Raw genomic sequence first — 20,579 nt, 5'->3', positions numbered from 1 at the left:
AACAACAAAAAATGGCGACAATCATGTTGCTCTGTGTGGTCTTGCTGCGTCATTAAACATATTCATGTAAACACGGGGAATTAAACGGGAAGATTGCAGGTAAGTGAGCGAAATATGTGCAATACATTTCACCCGGACTGAGTGTAATTAAGAATAGATGGTTATATTTTAATCTTACAGCATGGTGTTTGTTTTTGCCCAGAAAAAGGGGTGTGTATGCAATGCTGGGCGTTAACGTTTGGCTGCACAATAATCATAGAACATTGCACTTATATTTCGACTAGTCGCTTTTTAAGGAGCATATTTAGCCCAATTAAAGCAGGTATGAGTATTATTATATAATGGCATCAATAACGGCGTTGTTTAGATTTGGCCAACTTTTGTTTACGTGTAGAATACAGCAACAAGCGTTTGTCTCAGTTATTGATGTTTTGCTTATTCTCTAGCAGTATCGGAGACATTTAGTGCCTTTTACCTTCACGGTTAGGAGGTTATAAGGCATACCCCAGTTATTTACATCAAGGGTTTATGTAATATGGACGCGTTTTCTTCACAGGGTGTCTCGTTACAGTCTTTGATGACAACGGACCGTGATTCAGCCATGACTATGTGTGTATCTGCTGCCATGTTTGTTTGTTTGTTTTTTTTTGCACATGTGGCTCTGCTTTTTTGACATTTAGGTTTTTTTTTTTTTTTTTGTCCAGTGCCCTGAGCAGCGGGGCTAATGGGGTTGTTTTCATGAAGTGCGGAGGGCGGACTGTGGAGGAGGAGGAGCCGCGACGTCGGCCAGAGACGCCACCGGACTGCTCCAGAGGCTGGTCGCACCGAGGGGGGCGGGGCCAGCGAGGAGAATCAAAACAAGTCTGACGTCACTCGGCCTTGTGGTTGGTATGAATAATATACAGCAGCTTGTCTCTACCAAGTCCTAGCAGGAAAGCGGTTTGGAAAAAAAAAAAAAAAAAACAAGTCTATGCACCCATAGTTGTTTTATGACATGAAACATTAACGAGCCCTCTGTGCACCAGCGGAAATGGAAACTAATGGAAAATAATGAAATACCAAACACTTTCATATAGAAAGAGATAGCCAACTAACTAAAGGTGATGGGATACACAACACTATACAGCAAGCGTCCTCCTCCAATTTCCAAGAACTGCACAGTGTTGTTTTAACCTTATATTTACACCCAGTAGGTCACAGTGTTCAAATTGCACGTGGATGGTTGTTCATTATTAACTGTCCGCTCTACAGTCATAGGATGACGTTTCAACATGTCGGCTAATGGACTACAGAGTCTGACATTTTACAGTACAGAATAAACGGTTTTGCAAATAGCAAAAGTCATACTCAAGGCCTAAAGACAGTAATGCTATACAACAGCATAGTGCTAGTTTATGTGCACATGTGAGATTTTTCCTTGAACATCCTAGACTCACTGCTGAGCCAATTTCACATAATCTTTTCTGACAACTTTTCTGACTCAAACTGTATAAATTAGTATAAAGGAAACCTGGGAAATCAGGATTCTATGAGCCTGTGTAAGGACTAGTTTATTTCTGTTACCCTAATCAAACTATGAAAAATGATTTATGTTTTATAAAAAATAACTTTGACATGGTTAAGTTATTTTCTAATGGTCTTATTAGATTTCCCCAAAATGTTTTTTAAAAATACATTGTTCTAATGATCATTGATGGGAGGGATATTTAAAAAAACAACAACTATGTATTCAATGAACGATTGTTTGGTTACATGTGTATGTTAGTCTTTTGATTACTCTGTCATTGTTAGCTACTGTATTTTACTTGAAAATTATTTATATTGAAACAAAATAAATCCTGGAGACTCAAATTGCATATGTTTTGTGTGTGATACCAACAAATATGCTGCAAAAATGCATGATGAATGGAGCCAAGCCCCAACCTGCTAGATTTGTCAGGCTGCCCTGGTTCAGTTATCACAGTGCTGATGCTGTCCTCATCAAAGGTACAGTACTGTGATAACTGAAGGATGGCTGCCAACTTGACACAAGTGAAGTGAATCAAAGCACGTTCGCCTAACAAAAAAGAGGACGAAAGAGAAGGTGGACAAGTGTGAGTATGTTTACACGATGAATAATTGTTTTGTTTAAAGGGATATCCTAAAGTCCATATGTTTTTATTTACAAAATGGTTTTGCCTCATTGAATCTGTCAGTAGATTGTGGCATGCTCAGTTAAAATCTATTAAGCTCTATTGTTTATATAAGTATCAGAAACATTAAACTCAAACCTGTAAATTTGCATTATCGTTACAATTTATATAACTTCTGCTTCACTATAAGAAATAAAGTGAAATTTATTTTATTCAAACGTGTGGTCTCTTATTCATCTTTACTTTTAAAAACTTCAGGGGATCTTAAATTCAGAAGGTTACAGCAACAAAACTATTGAGTGACTGAAGTCTCCATCTGATCAGTTTTCAGATAACATTGAACCCTTTCTAACAGCCATCCTAATAGCATTGCCAGCAAAGTTCATTTAGCATTAAAACAAATGTACATCATGCTAACTTTACAAAGTAAACTGTCTGCGCTAATTTCCTGCATTTAGTATGTCCTCTTTATTATCAAGCCCGTGACTCTTATGCTGATAAAACTTGCTTTGCAACAGAAGTCCTAACACCTTATGAATATAAAGTTCAACATGAAAGTGTGTTCTTCAAGTTTTTTTCTGATTAAACTATTAGGACTGACCTGAACTGTTCCTCAATGGGAACACTGGTCTGCAGGCTGAAACGGAAGGCAGTCCTTAATGGTTGTTCCACATATTTGTCCATAGAGGGAGCTAAAGATCTATGCATAATGTGCTTTGGGGTCTAAATAACAAGCCCCCACTGTTCCTGAAACCTTAATAATGCATAATGATGATGACAAAGTTGTGAAAATAAATGAAGTGCTCTTTTGTCACAATTCATGTTAGATAGTGTGTACATACTTGTCTGAATCCAGTTTTGATAGCAAAAAAGAAGCTCTAATTTGTTGTTCCATTATTATGTGACTAAGATTTTTTCCAAATCAAGCAGAACAGTTGAACATGATCTGAGACACTCATGTATTATTCAAATCAATTACAGCTACAGTCTCCATTTTTGTATTAATTGTCATTGTTGCTTTAGACAACCTTATAGGTAATGTTCAATATGTGATATTAATATATCGGAGTTAAAAACACACTTGTACTGTGACGTCTGGTGTGAACGTGCTGAAATGAAATGTATTTTCGGAACCCTGTTTTGAATAATACATGCACTGTTTGAGTCATGTCTGATAAACCACAGGTCAATGCACCTGTCCTTAGATTGTTTAACTGAAAGGGTACATACTGTAGCTACTGTGGAAATCCCCAGTCATGATACATATTTTGTTTTTGTCTCACTCTAACCTCAATCTGCAAAACTCGTCTTGATTCACGTGTTTTTCTGACTCACCGTGTAGATACTTTGTGGTAAAGGATATTTTTTATAATAAAACATGGCAAGTAAGTGAGGTCTATATTTCCTGAAATAACTATTTTCTAAATGTCATCGGGCATTCAAACCCTCTAAATTTCCTGATAATATACCCAACTACTGTACACTGTCGGCAGTGAACTATTGGGAATTTTTGTCATACTTCCTGTAAAGCAAGGCAATACATGTTTATTGGGATGTGGCATGGGAAGCCCCTATCTTAAAATGAACCGCCCAGTTTTCTGTCTTAAAGAAACCTTAACATCCTCGTATTATTGCAGGAAGAAAGTAGTTTTCTCTTTTCTCCACACAGATCCCTCAACCTGCTGGAGCAATTGCCCAATAGGACTTACAAATGCTGCAAACGCATAGGTAGAGGCTGTTGTATACACAGATAATGAATGACACTAGTAAAACAGTGAAAATGTCTAAATTGTAGAAGTTATAATTGCTGACAAATACTGTATATTAATAAACCCATAAAATTATAGCTGCATAAAATATATATCATGGTGTGTTCTAAACCGTTCATCAAATGTTTGTCTACTGCTTTTTAATACTAAATAAGGGGAGTTAAAGTGTGTTAAAGTGTTACCGTAAACTTAGGTAACTAAATTTAGTTTTCTCTCCACATTCACAGAGGCATTTGTTCTAGAACTGATTATGACAAAAAAAGAATCTGTCAATATACATTTTGTCTCTGTGTTTGATCTTTAGTATGCAGTCAGGGGGAACTCCATTATTTGTCGTCACACAGAGAGCCTGCTGTTTAGTTTTAAGGAGAGGATCAGTCAAATATTTACACACTTCCTTGACTTACTTGTCCAAGGGTTCTTTATTTCCTCTTTGTTAAAATGTCCCTTTAAAAGCAGAAACTGCTATGTTACATGACATGCCACAAAATTTAATGATGCAAGACACAAAATGTGGTATACTTGTAACACATTTAGGATATTGGCATATACACCACTGGAGTGATCTCACACTGTTTCCAGTATAATAACCACATCCAAAAGGGCAGTTATGCAAATGTGAAAGAGATGGGTCCCATGCAGTGTTATTGCAAACAAAGGCTATGACTATATGTTGTTAGAGATTGGTAACACATAGCTCAAAAAATAATACAGAATGGCAAAGATGAATGATAAACCTCCATGCTACAGTGTTCAGAAGAAGAAAGAAGAAGGAGAATTTCTCAACCCATAAAGATCCAATTAATCTTTCAGTGTATCAGCAAATTTGGAGGTAGGTGGCTTTCACTGGAAAGGGAGGGTATAAAATAATCTGAAAAGTTACCAGTGAGTAAAGCTGCCAGACAAATGTAGTGGAGTTAAAAGGATAACGTTGCATACAATAGAAAAACTCAAGTACAAGTACCTCAAGTTTGTACTTAGTTTGTACATGGGGGTGGCTGGGGTTCAGGAGAGCGGATCATCCATTAACGGCCCGTGGTTCGATCCCCTGCTCCATCTGTATCTCCTTTGGGAAGATACTGATCCCAGAGCCTGCTCCATCTGTGTGTGTCTTTGAGTGTTTGTTTTGTGTCTGTGTTTGTCTTTGTGTGTTTCTCTGTGTGTCTGTGTTTGTGTATGTGTGTGAGAGAATTAGAGCAGGTGACACCTTAAATGGCAGCTTCCCTGCTGTATGAACCTTGCATGGCAGCCTTGGTCTGAAGACCACTTGCTATAAATTAAGATAATAATATCAGATAATCCTTTATTAGTCCTGCAGCGGTGAAATTTGCAATATATATAAATATATGTCCATTTACCATTAACTTAAAATGTCAGTAATGTACTACATTCCACCGGGGCATATAATGTCATATAGATGTTCAATAGCTGTTCAGATTTTTTTAAAAAAAATGTCCCTGGGTGCTTTAAATAATTCTTAACCATGTTGGATTAAAAATTGTGGGTTAATTCTTGACCTTCGATACAGCATTTGACAAAAAAACAACTAATCAAAGGTTTATTTTTTATGATTAATTTTATGGGACCACCTTTGTGTCTTTTAAAGGGACGTGAGCCACCACGCCTTGAGTAAAAAAAAAAAAAGCACACACACTGTCTAGTCCAGCAAAGGGTTAATTCTCAACTTGAGTGACGGATTAAACAGCCAATCAGCTGCCGAAATCTACAGAGAGCCATTACGTTGTTTTCGGGAAAGGGGTTGTTAGTTGTCAGGAAGGGTAAGCGAGAACGGAGGAGGACTGCGTGTCCGCTTAAGCTACCGATTCAACAAATTCCGTGGAATTAACCTCATATTTCTCACCCTGTGGATACTGGATATTTGTCTTGGGACGTTTGGGAATAAAGTAGCCGACGAACGACAACGTAAAATAAGTCTAAAGAGGAGCCACAACTTGGTTGAGGCGTCTAATGCGCTGAACGAAACGGAAGTAACTTGCCAGCTGTGTGGCTAAACTCGCGAGGTGAGTTCATGTCAGTCGCTTTTTTTTTTTTTCTTCTTTTTTTTTTTAATGTCCCCATCTGGAGAAATGTCGGCCTTCTGGTCCGCTCAACACGGCCGCTTTGTCAGCCGTGTTGTCAAGTGTGTGTGTGTGTGTGTGTGTGTGTGTGTGTGTGTGTGTGTGTGTGTGTGTGTGTGTGTGTGTGTGTGTGTGTGTGTGTGTGTGGTGTGTGTGTGTGTGTGTGGGGGGAAACCCAGCGTTGTTTGCTTTGACCATCCGAGTGTACTACGGGAACTGGCTAAAGGGCTCTCGGTAATGATGGCAGCCGACGTCTGTCCGCCTGGCAGAGCGGCGCGACAGACCGGGCACATGAGTTAGACGATGGACAGTGTACAGTGTACAGTGTACAGTGTACAGTGTACAGTGTACAGTTACAGTGTACAGTGTACAGTGTACAGTGTATAGTGTACAGTGTACAGTACAGTGTACAGTGTACAGTTACAGTGTACAGTGACAGTGTACAGTGTACAGTAATCTCATTAATCACGTGAACAGAGTTAGAACTAAATATATAAGGAATAGCCTATGATATGATGCAATACAATCCAATACAACAACGCCATTTCAAACTAGGGCCTACTACTATTACTAAAGTTTGACACTTTCACAAGACAAAAAAAAAAAAAATAGATTCAAAATTTGGCAAATCTGGTTAAAATTTAAAAAGATTAAAAGAAACTGTATCACAAATGATAGATGTCCAGTTATATGGCATATTATAGCTCATCACTTATTCAGGAAATTTACAAACTTACATTTTAGAGAAATTAACATGTTTATGACAGTCAATGCTATGATGAAATATTGCATAATCTGTAGGATTATATCAGGGCTATTATATTATTGGATTGAAGTATATTTGATAAGGTCCGCTTTAAACCAAACTACTCTAAAGTGGTATCTTAAGGAAATAGCCAGCCGTCTGTATTCTTTCCTTGTGTGCAACAAAAGTGAAACCTATTGTTAGTTGTTAATATCTTGACATCAGGGACCCTGCTCCAAAGCTGCAAAAATGGATTTCCCTAAAATGCTTAGGCCTAGGTTTTTTTTTTCTTAACTGATAATATATATAATATATATATATATATATATATAACCCATTAACAGAACGGGAAGAGGATAATCAAAGGTGTCACCTTTCTGTGCCACTCCTGTAATTTGTGTTGATTAATTTTATTCCATAGGCCGAAAATCTAGGGAAAATCTTTCTGATATGGGATTTGAATTTCAAGGCAAACCTGGCAAAGATTGACTGACTGGTTCCATCATCTCAAATGTGAATATTTCCTGGTTTTCTTTCTTGTCTTTGATATTCAGTTATATTATTGGGATCAATTTGAAGATCTTTCCTTGAATTTGTGATAGGAATTTTCTACATATTCTTGACATTTTTTGAACCAGACAACAAATTGATTAATTAAAAAAAGATTCATAGATGTCATAGATGAATTGATATTAAAAACCTGAAGTTGCTTCTTCCTGGGCCCAACACGCGCACACACAAACGTACACAGACACACACTCAAACACAGAGTTTGTGGCTTTACCACCACTCACAATTTTTTTAATCTTAAACAATGAAAGAAGGTTTGAGCATTTTTTATACCCAATGAACTTTGAGATCAATATACGTGCTTGTGAAAGGTAATTTTTTCACTCAAATATAGGCTGTGGCCACTTTGAAATTAGTCAAAGGAATTGACCTTCAAACTGAATGATAATGAGATTTTATAGTTAAAAAATCTGACATTTCTAATGTATTTTGATATAGGATAGTGATCAAAATTGAGCATTTGTAGTAGTTTGACCTCCGTTTTAAAGCTTCAAGGTTTATTTCAGTTAAAGAAAATAGATAGGCCCACCTCTTCAAATTTCCAATGAAACTTGATATTTAACATCAAAGAGCATCAGATTTATCACTTACTTGACCTTTTCTTGGGATTACCAAGTGGCCTCTCTGACATTATTGCTTTACCAGCACCATTGTCTGCCCACAATTTTCACTGTTTCAAGGCTTTCAAAAAGAGAGCACATTTTGATGAAATGTAATGAAAATTGTAACAAACACACATTTTCATTCTTTTGTTAGTTTAATCTTTTTGCTCCAAAAAGTTACAATTTAGCCAAATTGATGAAAAACCTCAATTATTTCAGTTTTTGAATGGCTGTGGGATAATAAATGTACACAGTTTATAGGGTGCTGAATCATCAAAAACGGGTACAAAAAACCCCCTGGTGGGATAGTGCACTTATTAAATGACATTTAGGGGAATGTCTTTGTACAGCATGCACACAACTAGGTTTACATGCTCAAAATATTAAATTTTTTGCCCATTCATTTGAAAAAGACAACACTATAACACTAATATTCCCGTTTACATGCAGCCTCGCATACTACAGTTAACATTATTGGTGGACTGTTTAAGCATGCGGACACAGTCTCCCTGTTTCATTAAAATGCTGTAACTCAGCTGCAATTTTTTCTTTAGGTCAACTTCCCAGTACAAACACATGAATGGACCTTATTTAAATCATTTGGTCCTTAAAGTTGTAAAATTCACTGGTAGCCAGATCCAGAGTAATTTTCCTTGCTCAGTTCATGTGAATTAGCCCTAAAACAGAGCTGGACCAAGGGCTGGGAGCCGGGGTGAAAGAAAAAGCTAGTACACGTTCTCTATGGGCTCCATAATGCAGAAGGTATGGGTATTTTCATTTAAATTCATTCAGAAGTCATACATTCAACATTTTACTTAAGGAAAAGTACAAAAGTATCAGTATCAAAGTATAAATAAAGTTTTAAAATCTGAAGTACTCATTATGCAGACTGGCCCATTTTAGAATACTATTACATTATTGAAGCACATCAATGTAATCCCATTACAGATATAAAGACGCTGATTTAAAAAGGTGTATAAAATCAAAAGACTGGTTGTCCTTAAAATAACAAAAAAATGGTAAGTGTCGTACAAAGAATCCAACAATGACAAGTGCAAGTCTTCTCCAAGCATTCTTCTTGTTTCTGAAAGTAAACAAACATAAACGCCTTACCTTAAGTCCATCATGCAATGTAACTAAATGTTGGTTAACTACTATTCATTCAGTGTGTAAACTAAACTCCTTATTGTAATCATCATCTCAGACATGAGGGTTGGGTAGTGGGAGGTCTCCAGAATGTTTTGTCCAGGATACTCTCTCCAATTTTAGCATTTTGTCAGCCATGATTGGCTATTGCCTTTTTTGTTCATACCAAAATCTGGCTGTTTGTTGCATAACGGTCAGCAGAGCAGGGGCAAGAGCAGTTTTAGCATAATTGGTTGAATAAAGCTTAAAGGATTTATTTTAAGAATTGGCAAATTTTCGACAACATTTTCAAAAAACTGTAGATATTACCTACAAGCAGCTGTCATTGCAACTGCCCTGTGCTCTTGTTTATCCAGTGCTTCAATTAAATTCAAAATCAACAATAATTGGCAAGGTATTCTTTTGGACAAGGTGATTGTAATTGCAAAGCTCTGTGTCCTATATTGTGTTGTAGGGATCGCGCTGGATTCCTCAACAAAAAAGCCCATGGGATTTTTCCATCGAATTTGCAATAGAATATAAGCCCTGAGGCAAACTGAAGCTTATGATCGTTACTCGTTTCGGTGAAGATAATCTTCACAAATTAACTACACTTCATCGGCACGAGTAAAAAAATAAATTAAAAAAAAATAAGCTAATGTTAGGCTAAAAAAGAAATAACACCTTGGTCTGAACAGATCAAGGCTGTGAAGGCGGACTATTGGGGGGGGTTATCTACTTTATATTGTAGAACAAAGAGTAAGAATCTCTAAAGCTTGTATTAAACACAGACCTCATTTCATGCATCCAACCAAAAAAACATTGCCTTCCTTTGATAAGTTGTCAGGCAGGGTTTCCCATTGACACAGTCAAAGTCATATACAATTGTTTTTGCTGGAATGATTTGTTGTGAAAATATCTACAGGGAGTTCTAAATCAGTAAAGTAAGGTTCTCATGGGGGGGGAAAGGCAATTGTTATTTCAGTTTCACTTTTTTGTTTCTCAGTAGCACTTTGTCTTCATGATGCTTTTGGTTAGTTTTTTTTTTATCTCAACTTTTCAGATGGGCTACTTACCTCAGACCTAAATTGGCAGGGGAAACTCTCAATTGATGCAAATGATGCAGAAGAGTTTTTGTTTTTTGGTGAAGCACTAACTTTTTTTCCTTTTTTGACCATCCAAGTTGATACATTATATCTATTAATTTAATGTATATATGTATAAAAGCACAAACATCATCAGTTATATGTATTAATCCAGTTCACCCTAGCTACCAAAATCTTAAAACATTCCTCAACTGAAGATTTTAGTTTGATTCTGTTTTTTAAAATATAAAGTAATGAGTTGAAATGAGTAGATTATTAATCAGTTAATTTATCGATAGAACATCAATTTAAAATAATTTCTAGATAAATTAGGTGAGAAATTCTATGATTCCAATTTTGTGAGGTACATTTGTGAGTTCTTTACATATTATAGACTAAACAATTAACTAATTAATCTAGAAAAATAATTTTCAGATTGACAATGAAAGTAATCATTGCAGCCCTGAAACCACTAATATTTTTTGGGGAAAACGCTGAGATGCGTATAAAGGCAATATTCAGTCTTTGTATGGACTTTATTTTACCCACATCTGAATCATCTACTCAACTGTCGAGACTTTGCATTATAAGCTGGTACAGGGTCCATTTCTGTTTCGCAGAAACAATAGTTCAAGAAAGTTGTTGAGCATTTGTTTGTTTACCACATAATTCCATATGTGTTCCTTCATAGTTTGGATGTCTTCGATATTAATCTTCAATGTAGAAAAAAATAAAAATAAAGAAAAACCATTGAATGAGAAGGTGTGTCCAAACTTTTGACTGGTACTGTACAACACAACAAATTTTAAGAGATATTAATGGATAAGTGTTCATAAGTACAATGATGAATTTAGGTACTAAGAGAAACACTGAAGGTAATTGACGGAAGGACTGATTAACTCACTCTAAGAGGCACACAGATGACTCATTGAAAATCTCTTCTGAAGAAATTCAGCTGTAATAAATGAGAAAAAAAAGAAAGGATGACTGGTCGACTGTTTGAGCACTGGCTGGTATACCAGATCAGAACAGGATGAGTTAAGCAGAGTAGACTAATTCTCAGTAAAAGGAGAGTCATTTAATGGAATTTATTTAATATATTTATTTGTCAGCTTAATATGAAGGTAGCAAGAGTTATGACAAGCAATATATAACAGTGATAGAACCGACGAACAAACACTCAACTCTCTGTCTGTTAGTCACTGTGTTGTCTTTCCACGTCTCTTTCTCTTTGTCCCCTTTCCTCCTGTTTTTATTTTTGTTTTTACTCTTATGTATGTGACTTTCCTAGATGTGCTGCTGTACATGCACTCACAGCTTATGCTGTTTGACTCATCCTGACTCATCCTGTAGTGAAGCTCAGACTGCTTACAGCCCCAGCGCAACAGCGATCTTTGATGTCATCAGCTCAGTTTAGAGGCTGACGTAATTTCTCTTACACTTGAGTGAGACATCATCCCTGTGTTCTGTGCCTTTTTATGTTTTGGGGCTCTGCACTGTATTGATATGAGTCACTGAACCCTCTGCTGCTGTTTGCTGAGATTACAATCAATAAGTTATACATTCACATTCACCTTTACACCCTTGATTGGTATGTTCACTACACAGTGATCAGCCATTCCCTCAGAGAGAAGATAATTATATAAGGTAGGGACGCTCATGGTCGTGAACTTGGTTTAATAAGTTTAAAGTCATTGAAGATGTAAGTTGATAATGATGTTGGTGCTTCTTAGTAGCAACTACTTGTATTGAATTAAAGACAAAGCTTACTTTGGTGTACACATTATGAAAGCCAATCCAACTGACTCCCCAATTTCTCTCTCCCTTACTTCACTTATCCAGTGTCTGAATGCCAACTCTGTGGGTGATGGAGTTGAGCAGGCAACTTTGTGGGAAGATGAGGAGGTCGGGTAAGAGGGCCCAACTCTCCTCTTCTCCTATTTCCACTCGGGGCCTGGAGATCCACTTTTACTCACCGGAGATGAACCAGCTAGAGTACTTCAAGGGCTGCTACACCGCTTTGCAGCTCTGCGTGGATGCTGCCAAGAAATGCTGTGAGTTACTGACCAGATGGTTAGTTATTGTTACTGGTGGTGAAGTCAAGTCAATTTTATTTATACAGCCCAATCAAGAGTGTGGCACCATACAGATATTGACAATAACCATGATATTTTAAAAATGAAGTATTCCTATCATGTTAATAAAACATTTGATAATATAATGTAAATAATACAGTGCTTCTTTAATTATGATTTTGCACAGTTATGGTTACGGACCACTCTCCACTTCCCTATCATCGTAGTTTTTGTAATTCATTCGCCAAAAAAAGTCAACCTGGCAAATTAACCTGATTACAACATATTTGTTTGGTATTAAGTGATACTGAATATCTGATAATTAAACCCTGGGTATTTTGTAATTCCTGCCGGGATGGCATAGTGATAACATAATGTTACAGTTTTTACATGGATTTGTATATGGAAGAATGTTTTGAAAAACACAGATAACACTGAAGTTCACAGAGAGAGGCTTGCAAATCAGCCTTCCTCCCAATCCAATCAATGGTGTGAAATTTAATCTTTGTTCTTTTCCTCCTCTCAGCAATCTCTCCCTTGTGCCATAACCTATTTGCCCTGTATGATGAGACAACTAGCATGTGGTACCCTCCAAACTATGAGTTCAAGATCACGGATGAAACCAGTGTCAAGTTGCACTACCGCATGAGGTAAGACTACATTCGAGTTAGATATTACGGGGTGAGAGCCAAGACCTACAAGTCAGAGCTCATGATATTCTATCAGAAGAATCTAGAGTCCTCCCATCACAGTGGGTACAAGTTACTGCCCTAAGTGACAGAGTTCAAGTATAACATGGTATGCGAGTTTGACAAGTAGGTACCACTGTTAGTGATGAGGGAGCTGGGACTGAAAGTAAAACTTTTTATTTACTAATTGATCTATATTCCAACCCTCATCTTTGGTCCCAGGAGCTCTGAGGTAATGACCAAAGTATGAATTCTGAGATTCTAGTGGTTGAAATGTGTTTGCTTGAAGTGCTGTCCGTAAATGTTGAAAGGATCCAATTTGGATCAGGATACTTCCTGCAGGCCCTTTGGACGTATTAAGGGCCGTGTCCAAATTGGAGGAGACTGAGGGGACTGAATGTGAATGCAATATAGAGGTATTACATATGCCATATCCCACTGAGCTGAAAGACATCGCAAGTTGGATGCCAAGGCTACTTTGTTTATCCTGATGCCATCATGACATGTGCCACAACAATTGGTGGAACATTAATAGAAAACAGTGAGTGCTGTATGTGTTAAGGCTAGAAAAAAAATCAGCCATTTCAGAAGATATTTAAATGTGTTAAAAGCAGAATTAATTACACCTTAACACCTTCAAAATATTGTTAACAATTTAAGCTATCCATTTATCTATAGGTCTCCTTCATTTGTATGTAGCTGGTTACTTTGTCAATTTACCTTTTTATATGATTTTACCATGTAAAATAATACCTAAAAATCTCAATATTTGTTTTTTGTAAGATTCCAGTGACTAACTTCTCCCTCCAGCACATACCCTCACAACCATCACCACTCCACAAGTCCTGTGTTTTTCTTATAGAGCAAAATAAATAAAAAAATACAATCAAAAATGATTGTCAGGATAGTTTTGAATGTGAAATGAGTAAAACAAAATCATAACTGCACCTTGTAACTTTGTAAAGGAAAGGTGCTACATAGATAATGATTATCATTATTACTTAGCTGTCATTTTTAAAGGTTGTATATCACATGATGTGACGGCTGTACGCTTGCCGGTGCTATCAGAGGAATCTGGAAGGCATTTCACTTAACTATGTAGAATTTCAGAATAACATAAAATAAAATAAGTCGTGGATGTGTATCATAAATCAGCCCTACTTAAGCTCTGGGAAAGCGATTATAACGATTATAACTTAGCAAGTTGAGACACATTCTTCAAGTACCCACAGGTTTGTTAGATTTTGCTTCTCACTTTGGCTTATTAAGTAGAAGAGAAGAGATAACAGCCCAAAATATCTCAAACAATGTTTGGAATTCAGCAAAAGCTTAAGGTATGCAGCTCTTTAGATAGGGCTGTTTTAAACCGTTGGCCATAGACTAATGTAAATAGAAAAGGAATAGAAGGCAGTGCTACTGAATTCTTGGAGCCTTGACAAGTGTTGTCAAGGATAGAGTCGGACTCAATACTTGGCCCAATGATAAGAGACTAAACTTGCTCATTATACCCTGGTTTTGAGGAAAAAAATATTATGACAGTAATTACAAGTAACTTCAAGAGAGTCAAGTCCCTCCTCAGAGTTTCAATTCGACAAGTTGTGTAGCATTTCATGCAAGGGGGTGGGGGAGAAATATGACTGTGGCGTCAATGACACTTCCTCTTTCTCTGTGCTCTGCTTTGACAGTAGCTAGTGTAGAGAAAAGCTAGTGTGCATATAGCCTTACTGTGGAGTGAGCTATGTGTACATGTTCTTTGTTGCAGATTGCTTTTCCCTCTGCAGTGCAGTCTGTCAAACAAAGCAGGGTATTGTGTTCAAGTCTGGATATACACACAATCCTGAGCATTAACAAATGTTCAACACAAACACACACACAGGGAAGTGCCGCCGGTATAGACAGGTCTGTGAGGCTGTTCTTAGGCACAGCAATAATGAGCATGCTGATATACCCTGTGCACTGCCCTATGTCTGCCGTTGGTCTTCTAAGGGTATAGACAGACGTCCATGACTCAGAAAAGACAGAGATGATATATTTCCACTGAAAAGCACGAGCTAGCAGAGAAAAACAAAAAAAAGGCTTAAACTACAACGAAAAAAACCATACATATATTACGTGAGAGTGGATATGACAAAAGGAGGAAAATGGGCAAATGTTAGTCATGGACATTTTTACACTTTAAACACTACATATAATACAGTCATACATACAGTAATCATGTTGAATTGTTGCTCTGTGCACACAGACAAAGTTCATGTATAAAGTTCATCCTTTTTATTTTGAAATTTCACTGCTGGCAGGCATTTCCATCACCAAAGGCCAAAATACCATCAATGCAAACTCACCTAGTAGTAGTGAGTTCCTTGTATCTTGTAATGACATTGTGCCATGCATACTTTCTTGCTTGCATACCATGTATTTTTTTTCGTTAACTGGTTTTCTTTCTCTCCCCATCAGGTTTTATTTCAGAAACTGGCATGGCACCACTGAAGGAGAGTCTCCAGTTTGGAGACACTGCATCAGTAAACTCAGAGGAGGACTTAGCCCACAGAAAACACCAGAAGGAACTCCCCTACTGGATGCTGCCTCTCTTAACTACCTGTTTGCCCAGGTGACATTTTTTTATTTTTTATTAATTACCTATATTGTCATTTGAGTGTTTAAGGCATTGCTTTCTAATTGTTTCCAATGTGAAATATATCTTTGGGTTGAACACTTTAAAAGACTGAACTCCGCCAGAACCATTTTTAAAGATTTGCATTTGTTATTTCTTCTTTTCAAAGTGCATTCTGGTTAAAAGCACAAACGTAAACACAGTTCACAGTTGAGTTTCAAAACATCAACAACTGTGAGAAAATGCAACAATATCAGGAAGTGCAGCTTTAAGAACAGCAATAGACTGCACACCCCTTCAGTTTAATTTGGAACCACTGTAAATACAATTCTTTCAATCAATTAAATTATAAAAAGAAAGGAAGAGGTTGATACTCAGAAGGAGTTAATGTTTCCAAACTTAAAATACAACTTTATTGAAATGTCAGTTGTCCAAAATATAAGACATCCCTTTGAATTTCCTATAAATGAGTCAGTCTCCTTCATTTTGTCATTATCATTATCATTCTACATTATCTTGACAAGATTTTTGTTCCACTTAAAGAGCCAAATCACACATTATATCCCCTATTTCCAATGGGGTTCTTTTTAAGTGTTGATGTCTATATGCATTTGATGTGTCTCTATGTTGAAAAAGTATATAGTAAATATATTAATATATATGTTTGTTACGCAGGGCCAGCATGACTTTCAGACAGGCGTGGTTCCACTGAGGGTGTCCCACTCAGAGACAGAGCAACACGAGATAGAAAATGAGTGTTTGGGCATGGCTGTGCTTGCTATCGCTCACTATACCACAAACATGGATACGACTCTTCCAACTGCTTCCCATGAAATCTGGTAAAACATTTGATTTCCTAAGTAAATGGGCATGGTGCTACTTCAGCAGACTTTTGATTAAGATCTTAAAATAACACCCACATTTAAGAACGATAGTGGCCGCATCCTTCCAATGCCATTCTTCAAATTTATATGAAATGTACATTATTTTTCTTACCTTCAAAACACTTGCACAAAGCATACGAAGTCAATACCAAGATGAATTCTTCATAAATTGCCATCTATCTTTCTATCTTAATCCTACCAGCTACAAACGTTTCATCCCAGAGTCACTGAACCACAACATTAAGCAGCGAAACTTCCTGACACGCATCCGCATCAACAACGTCTTTAAGAAATTCCTCAATGAATTCAACCGCCGCACAATGAAGGACAGCAAAATCACGGCGTACGACCTGAAGATCAAGTACCTGGCCACTCTGGAGGGCCTGACCAGCGGCATGGGCAGCGAGCTGTTTGAGCCCATCTCCCTCAGTGTAACGCAGGAAGGAGATCTCTGCAATGGAGGTTACTATGGTGAGAATTCAGGAAGATTATGATTAGGTTCTCAGGCAATGTGCCAGATTTGTGGCGTGCAACAGCTCACTGTTGTTTTTGTTTGAGATGTACTAGAATTACAGGAGATTATTGATGATGAAGAAAGATAATTCTTTTTACCAAGATAATCCTTGTGGGAGTTGATGTTATAACAGTAGATGAAAACTGTGTTAAGAGAGAGTGAGATTGCTGAATTGATGATTGTTATTATTAAATTGTTAAGCATGATGAAAAAATATATAGTGGCTACTCTACTACAAAACTGTCTGTTTTATCGCCCTTTTTTGCAATAGTTGAATCAGCTTTATTGAATTATAGTGGTTATGTGACTGGCTAGTTTGTTGTTTCTGAAAAAACAAAAAAGTTTGAACCTTGTTCACATGAAAAGACACCTTAAACATTGTGGGTGGTTTGTGCAAATGGTGAAAACCAAAAGTGAAAGGAACAAGATGTTTTCATGTCACATTAACCCACTTATGACAAAGTAGGCCACACCCTGGATGATTCTAACCAATGTGTGACGTTTTCAAGCCCAGATGCAGCACTGATGGTTTGAGCAACCTGCTTAAGATCAGCGTAAACATACAGAAGCAAATAACAAATTTCCCTGGCTTACTTGTCTCTGCATAATCACTGCAAGATTTTCCAAGAACAGTATTGAGAAACAAATTAACTAATGTATGATTCTTTTTCCAATGATAAACTTGTCTACAGTCTTTGTGTCCCAAAGCTGCTGCATTTAAATATTTTGACTGCATTTGTAACTGCTGCTATGTTTGTTTGCTTGTTTTCTAGGCTACTGTAACCAGAGCCAAGACCAGAGCCAAAGTCTGAACATGATGACATGTCGTGACATGCAAGTCTTGGTAACTGGCACCACTGGCATTTCCTGGAGGAAGAAGCTTGCTACAGTGAGTAAAACTGTGTGTGAACGAGACATTGTGTTAAAGAAATTATGTGATGACCCCTAGTTTCACTAGTTTCAGATAAATAGACCGTTACAAACAAACGTAGTAAAGGAAAAAAAAACATTTTACTATTATTATTATTATTATTATTATTATTTTACATTCATTTTTTACAAAATTGATATATATATATATATATATATATATATATATATATATATATATATAGTTTTTATATATATATAACTATATAACACTATAGTGTTATATATATAGTTGCTACTGACGCCAGAATTACTTGAGAAGAGCAGTACAGTTGTCTTTATTTTGTTACAGTATTTAATAATTAATGCTTGAGATAACTTGACAAAATGTGATGATCAACCTTGTTATGGTCATTGCAGTACTTTTAGATGACAATATTATTTGAAAAATACTTGTGCTTTCTTTCATAAATTTTGTGTGTACATGTGTTTGAATATCTTTTAAATAGCCAACTGGGATCATCAAAGAAAAGGGCAAGTCAAAGAAGAACAAGATGGATGGAAAACAGAAAAATGACAAAAAGACAGAAACGAATGACGGCTTGGTGGTGTTCTGTGACTTCCATGAGATCACACACACTGTCATCAAAGAGGCAACGGTCACCATCTATAGACAGGACAACAAGAGGATGGTGAGGCAAACACATCAAATAGCAAGAATTAATTGTACAAAATCCATGTGACACTGTTGGCGTTGGCCTTAAACCAACACGTTAAGTAAATACCTTTTGTGAGAGTGCTTTAACACCGAAGCTGATCTGTTTAAATGAACTCGGGGCAGTTTGACTGCTTAGTACGGTTCATTCGGGCTCGTATGACCAAACAACTGAACCGAGAACTGCCTGAGGTCCTGGTCTTGGTCCCCCACTAAGAGGACTCTGGTGCGGTTCGTTTGTGGTGCGAAAGCAAACAAATCAACCTCATGACTTTGTGTTAGTTGATTTGTGATTTTAGCATCATTTTAAAAGCTAAACTACTAATAACTCCTTCCGCTGATCTTGAAATCTGTTCAGGAAGAAATCTTATTGATCTGTACATAAGGCCATGTATATAAGCATGTGAGCAATTGTATTTTCCATGAATCAAAAGCTGTTAAAACTACTGTGATGGTATTCACATCTGGGTACTCTGTCACTTCGGTTATTCCATTAAAACGTTTTTGACAGTGATACCCCTAATGATGCTCCACAACGTTCGCAAAATGCATTCGCACCTTTCATCTGGTAGCCCGCAAAGGGGCTTTTGTACAGTCCTGTCTCTACAATCAATATAAAATGCGGTAGATTTGCAGTACGATAACACTGATAAGGCTTATAATCAGTTAATAATCAAAGAATAAATACATACATACATCAGAAGCATTAAAGTGCTGCGTAAACTTGTCAGTCACGGGAATTTGATTCCCCCTTGTGGGTCCTATGGTCCTGATATTGCATTGATGATGCAGAATGACAATTGCTGTCCATCAACGAGTTACCTGTCAGTGTGAATAGCTTCCTATTTACTCCTCTGGTTAATTTGTAAAAAGTAGATATGAACAGTAACCAACCAGAACTAAATTGAAACAATGTATCATGTCTTCCCTTGGTCCTGACCAAATAAACCAAGCTTCAGGTGTGAAAGCACCCTCTGCGCCACATTTGTTTTGATTCACATCATGTTGAGGCAGAGCCTGTCTTTTGCTTCATCTTATTAGCCTTGACTAATGGTGATATCATGCATCACCATTAAGATGGATTTTTTGTTTTATAATACATCACCGCCCTTTTAGATAGCCCTCTGGAGTATTGTGGCTTTATAAAAGCTCCTATTCTGATTCTTTGTCACGTCTTCCCTCCCTCCACTCTGTCCCTGTCTCTTCTCTTTTCAGGAGTTGCAAATGGCCTCTAAGGGTAAGGCTCTGTCCTTTGCAGCCCTCGTGGATGGGTACTTCAGGCTGACGGTGGATGCCCACCACTTCCTGTGCAAGGAGGTGGCCCCTGCTTCAGTGGTGGACAACATAAACAACGGCTGCCATGGACCCATCTGGTTTGTACTGGCAGTTTTATTGGTGTAAATGTGTATATACGCATGTTCCTGATTCCTCAATACAACACTCGTGCAAGTATAAGATGGCGGGCAAGCTGCGAGTACAAAGGCGTTTATGATCAACGCACTGTTCGTTGCAGTATTATCCGAAATGCTATAGGTCATAAAAACAAAACGCCATAAACCAACGTCCTCAATGCACTCGTATGTCATATTCATGTACATACTTAATCGCCTTTATGCAATCCCTGTAGAGAAAGAGGACCAGTATTTCATGTTTTAAACGAAATGACAGTTTGATAACCAGTAAGCAATTTAATTTGGCTGTCAAAGTATTTACTCAAATGTAGATTTTAAGACTCCTGTTTCTGAAGTATTTAAAAACTAATAGTCCATCTTTGTAAAATAGACATGTTAGTAGTGCTTTTATAAGTAACTATTTGTGACAGTCATGCCTGAAAAGCGTGCAGTGGGCTCTTAGTAACAAAAATTCAGAGGTGCACGACCAAGCATCGTTGGAGCATGGGGATGTGTGACAGTGATGAAGTGATTTTCTGGCCCGCCAACCTCAAATGATTTCAATACGGTAATGGACACAGGCAGTCATATTATTACATATATTTATCATAAAAAATCGGTTACAGACCTTCATTTTCAACTGCCCATGCCTTGTCAGCCTCCTACCTGCACAGAGATCTCACTCTGCATTTTAAAGTCAGCCTTAATTAATGTTTTTTTAATT

At 37.2% G+C, this 20,579-nt stretch overlaps 1 protein-coding gene and 1 long non-coding RNA gene across 2 annotated transcripts in view; both read left to right on the top strand.

Annotated features, from left to right (window-relative positions):
- The first annotated feature begins 14 nt into the window (after positions 1–14).
- On the top strand, positions 15–966 carry LOC129094626 (uncharacterized). The gene is made up of 2 exons (XR_008531366.1): positions 15–99; positions 705–966. It is a non-coding gene; the product is annotated as an uncharacterized LOC129094626 (long non-coding RNA).
- Positions 967–5,646: 4,680 nt separating this feature from the next.
- The window catches only part of jak1 (Janus kinase 1), a 31,336-nt gene continuing 16,403 nt past the window's right edge, over positions 5,647–20,579 (top strand). The window contains 9 exon segments of the mRNA XM_054602151.1: positions 5,647–5,932; positions 11,949–12,160; positions 12,708–12,831; positions 15,325–15,478; positions 16,157–16,320; positions 16,568–16,836; positions 17,653–17,768; positions 18,259–18,441; positions 19,680–19,837. Coding sequence (XP_054458126.1) covers positions 11,956–12,160; positions 12,708–12,831; positions 15,325–15,478; positions 16,157–16,320; positions 16,568–16,836; positions 17,653–17,768; positions 18,259–18,441; positions 19,680–19,837 — 1,373 coding nt within the window. The 5' untranslated portion in view covers positions 5,647–5,932; positions 11,949–11,955.

This window comes from Anoplopoma fimbria, chromosome 8 (assembly GCF_027596085.1).
Source record: "Anoplopoma fimbria isolate UVic2021 breed Golden Eagle Sablefish chromosome 8, Afim_UVic_2022, whole genome shotgun sequence".
Taxonomy (NCBI): Eukaryota; Metazoa; Chordata; class Actinopteri; order Perciformes; family Anoplopomatidae; genus Anoplopoma; species Anoplopoma fimbria.
This window is presented reverse-complemented; position numbering and strand designations above follow the sequence as displayed.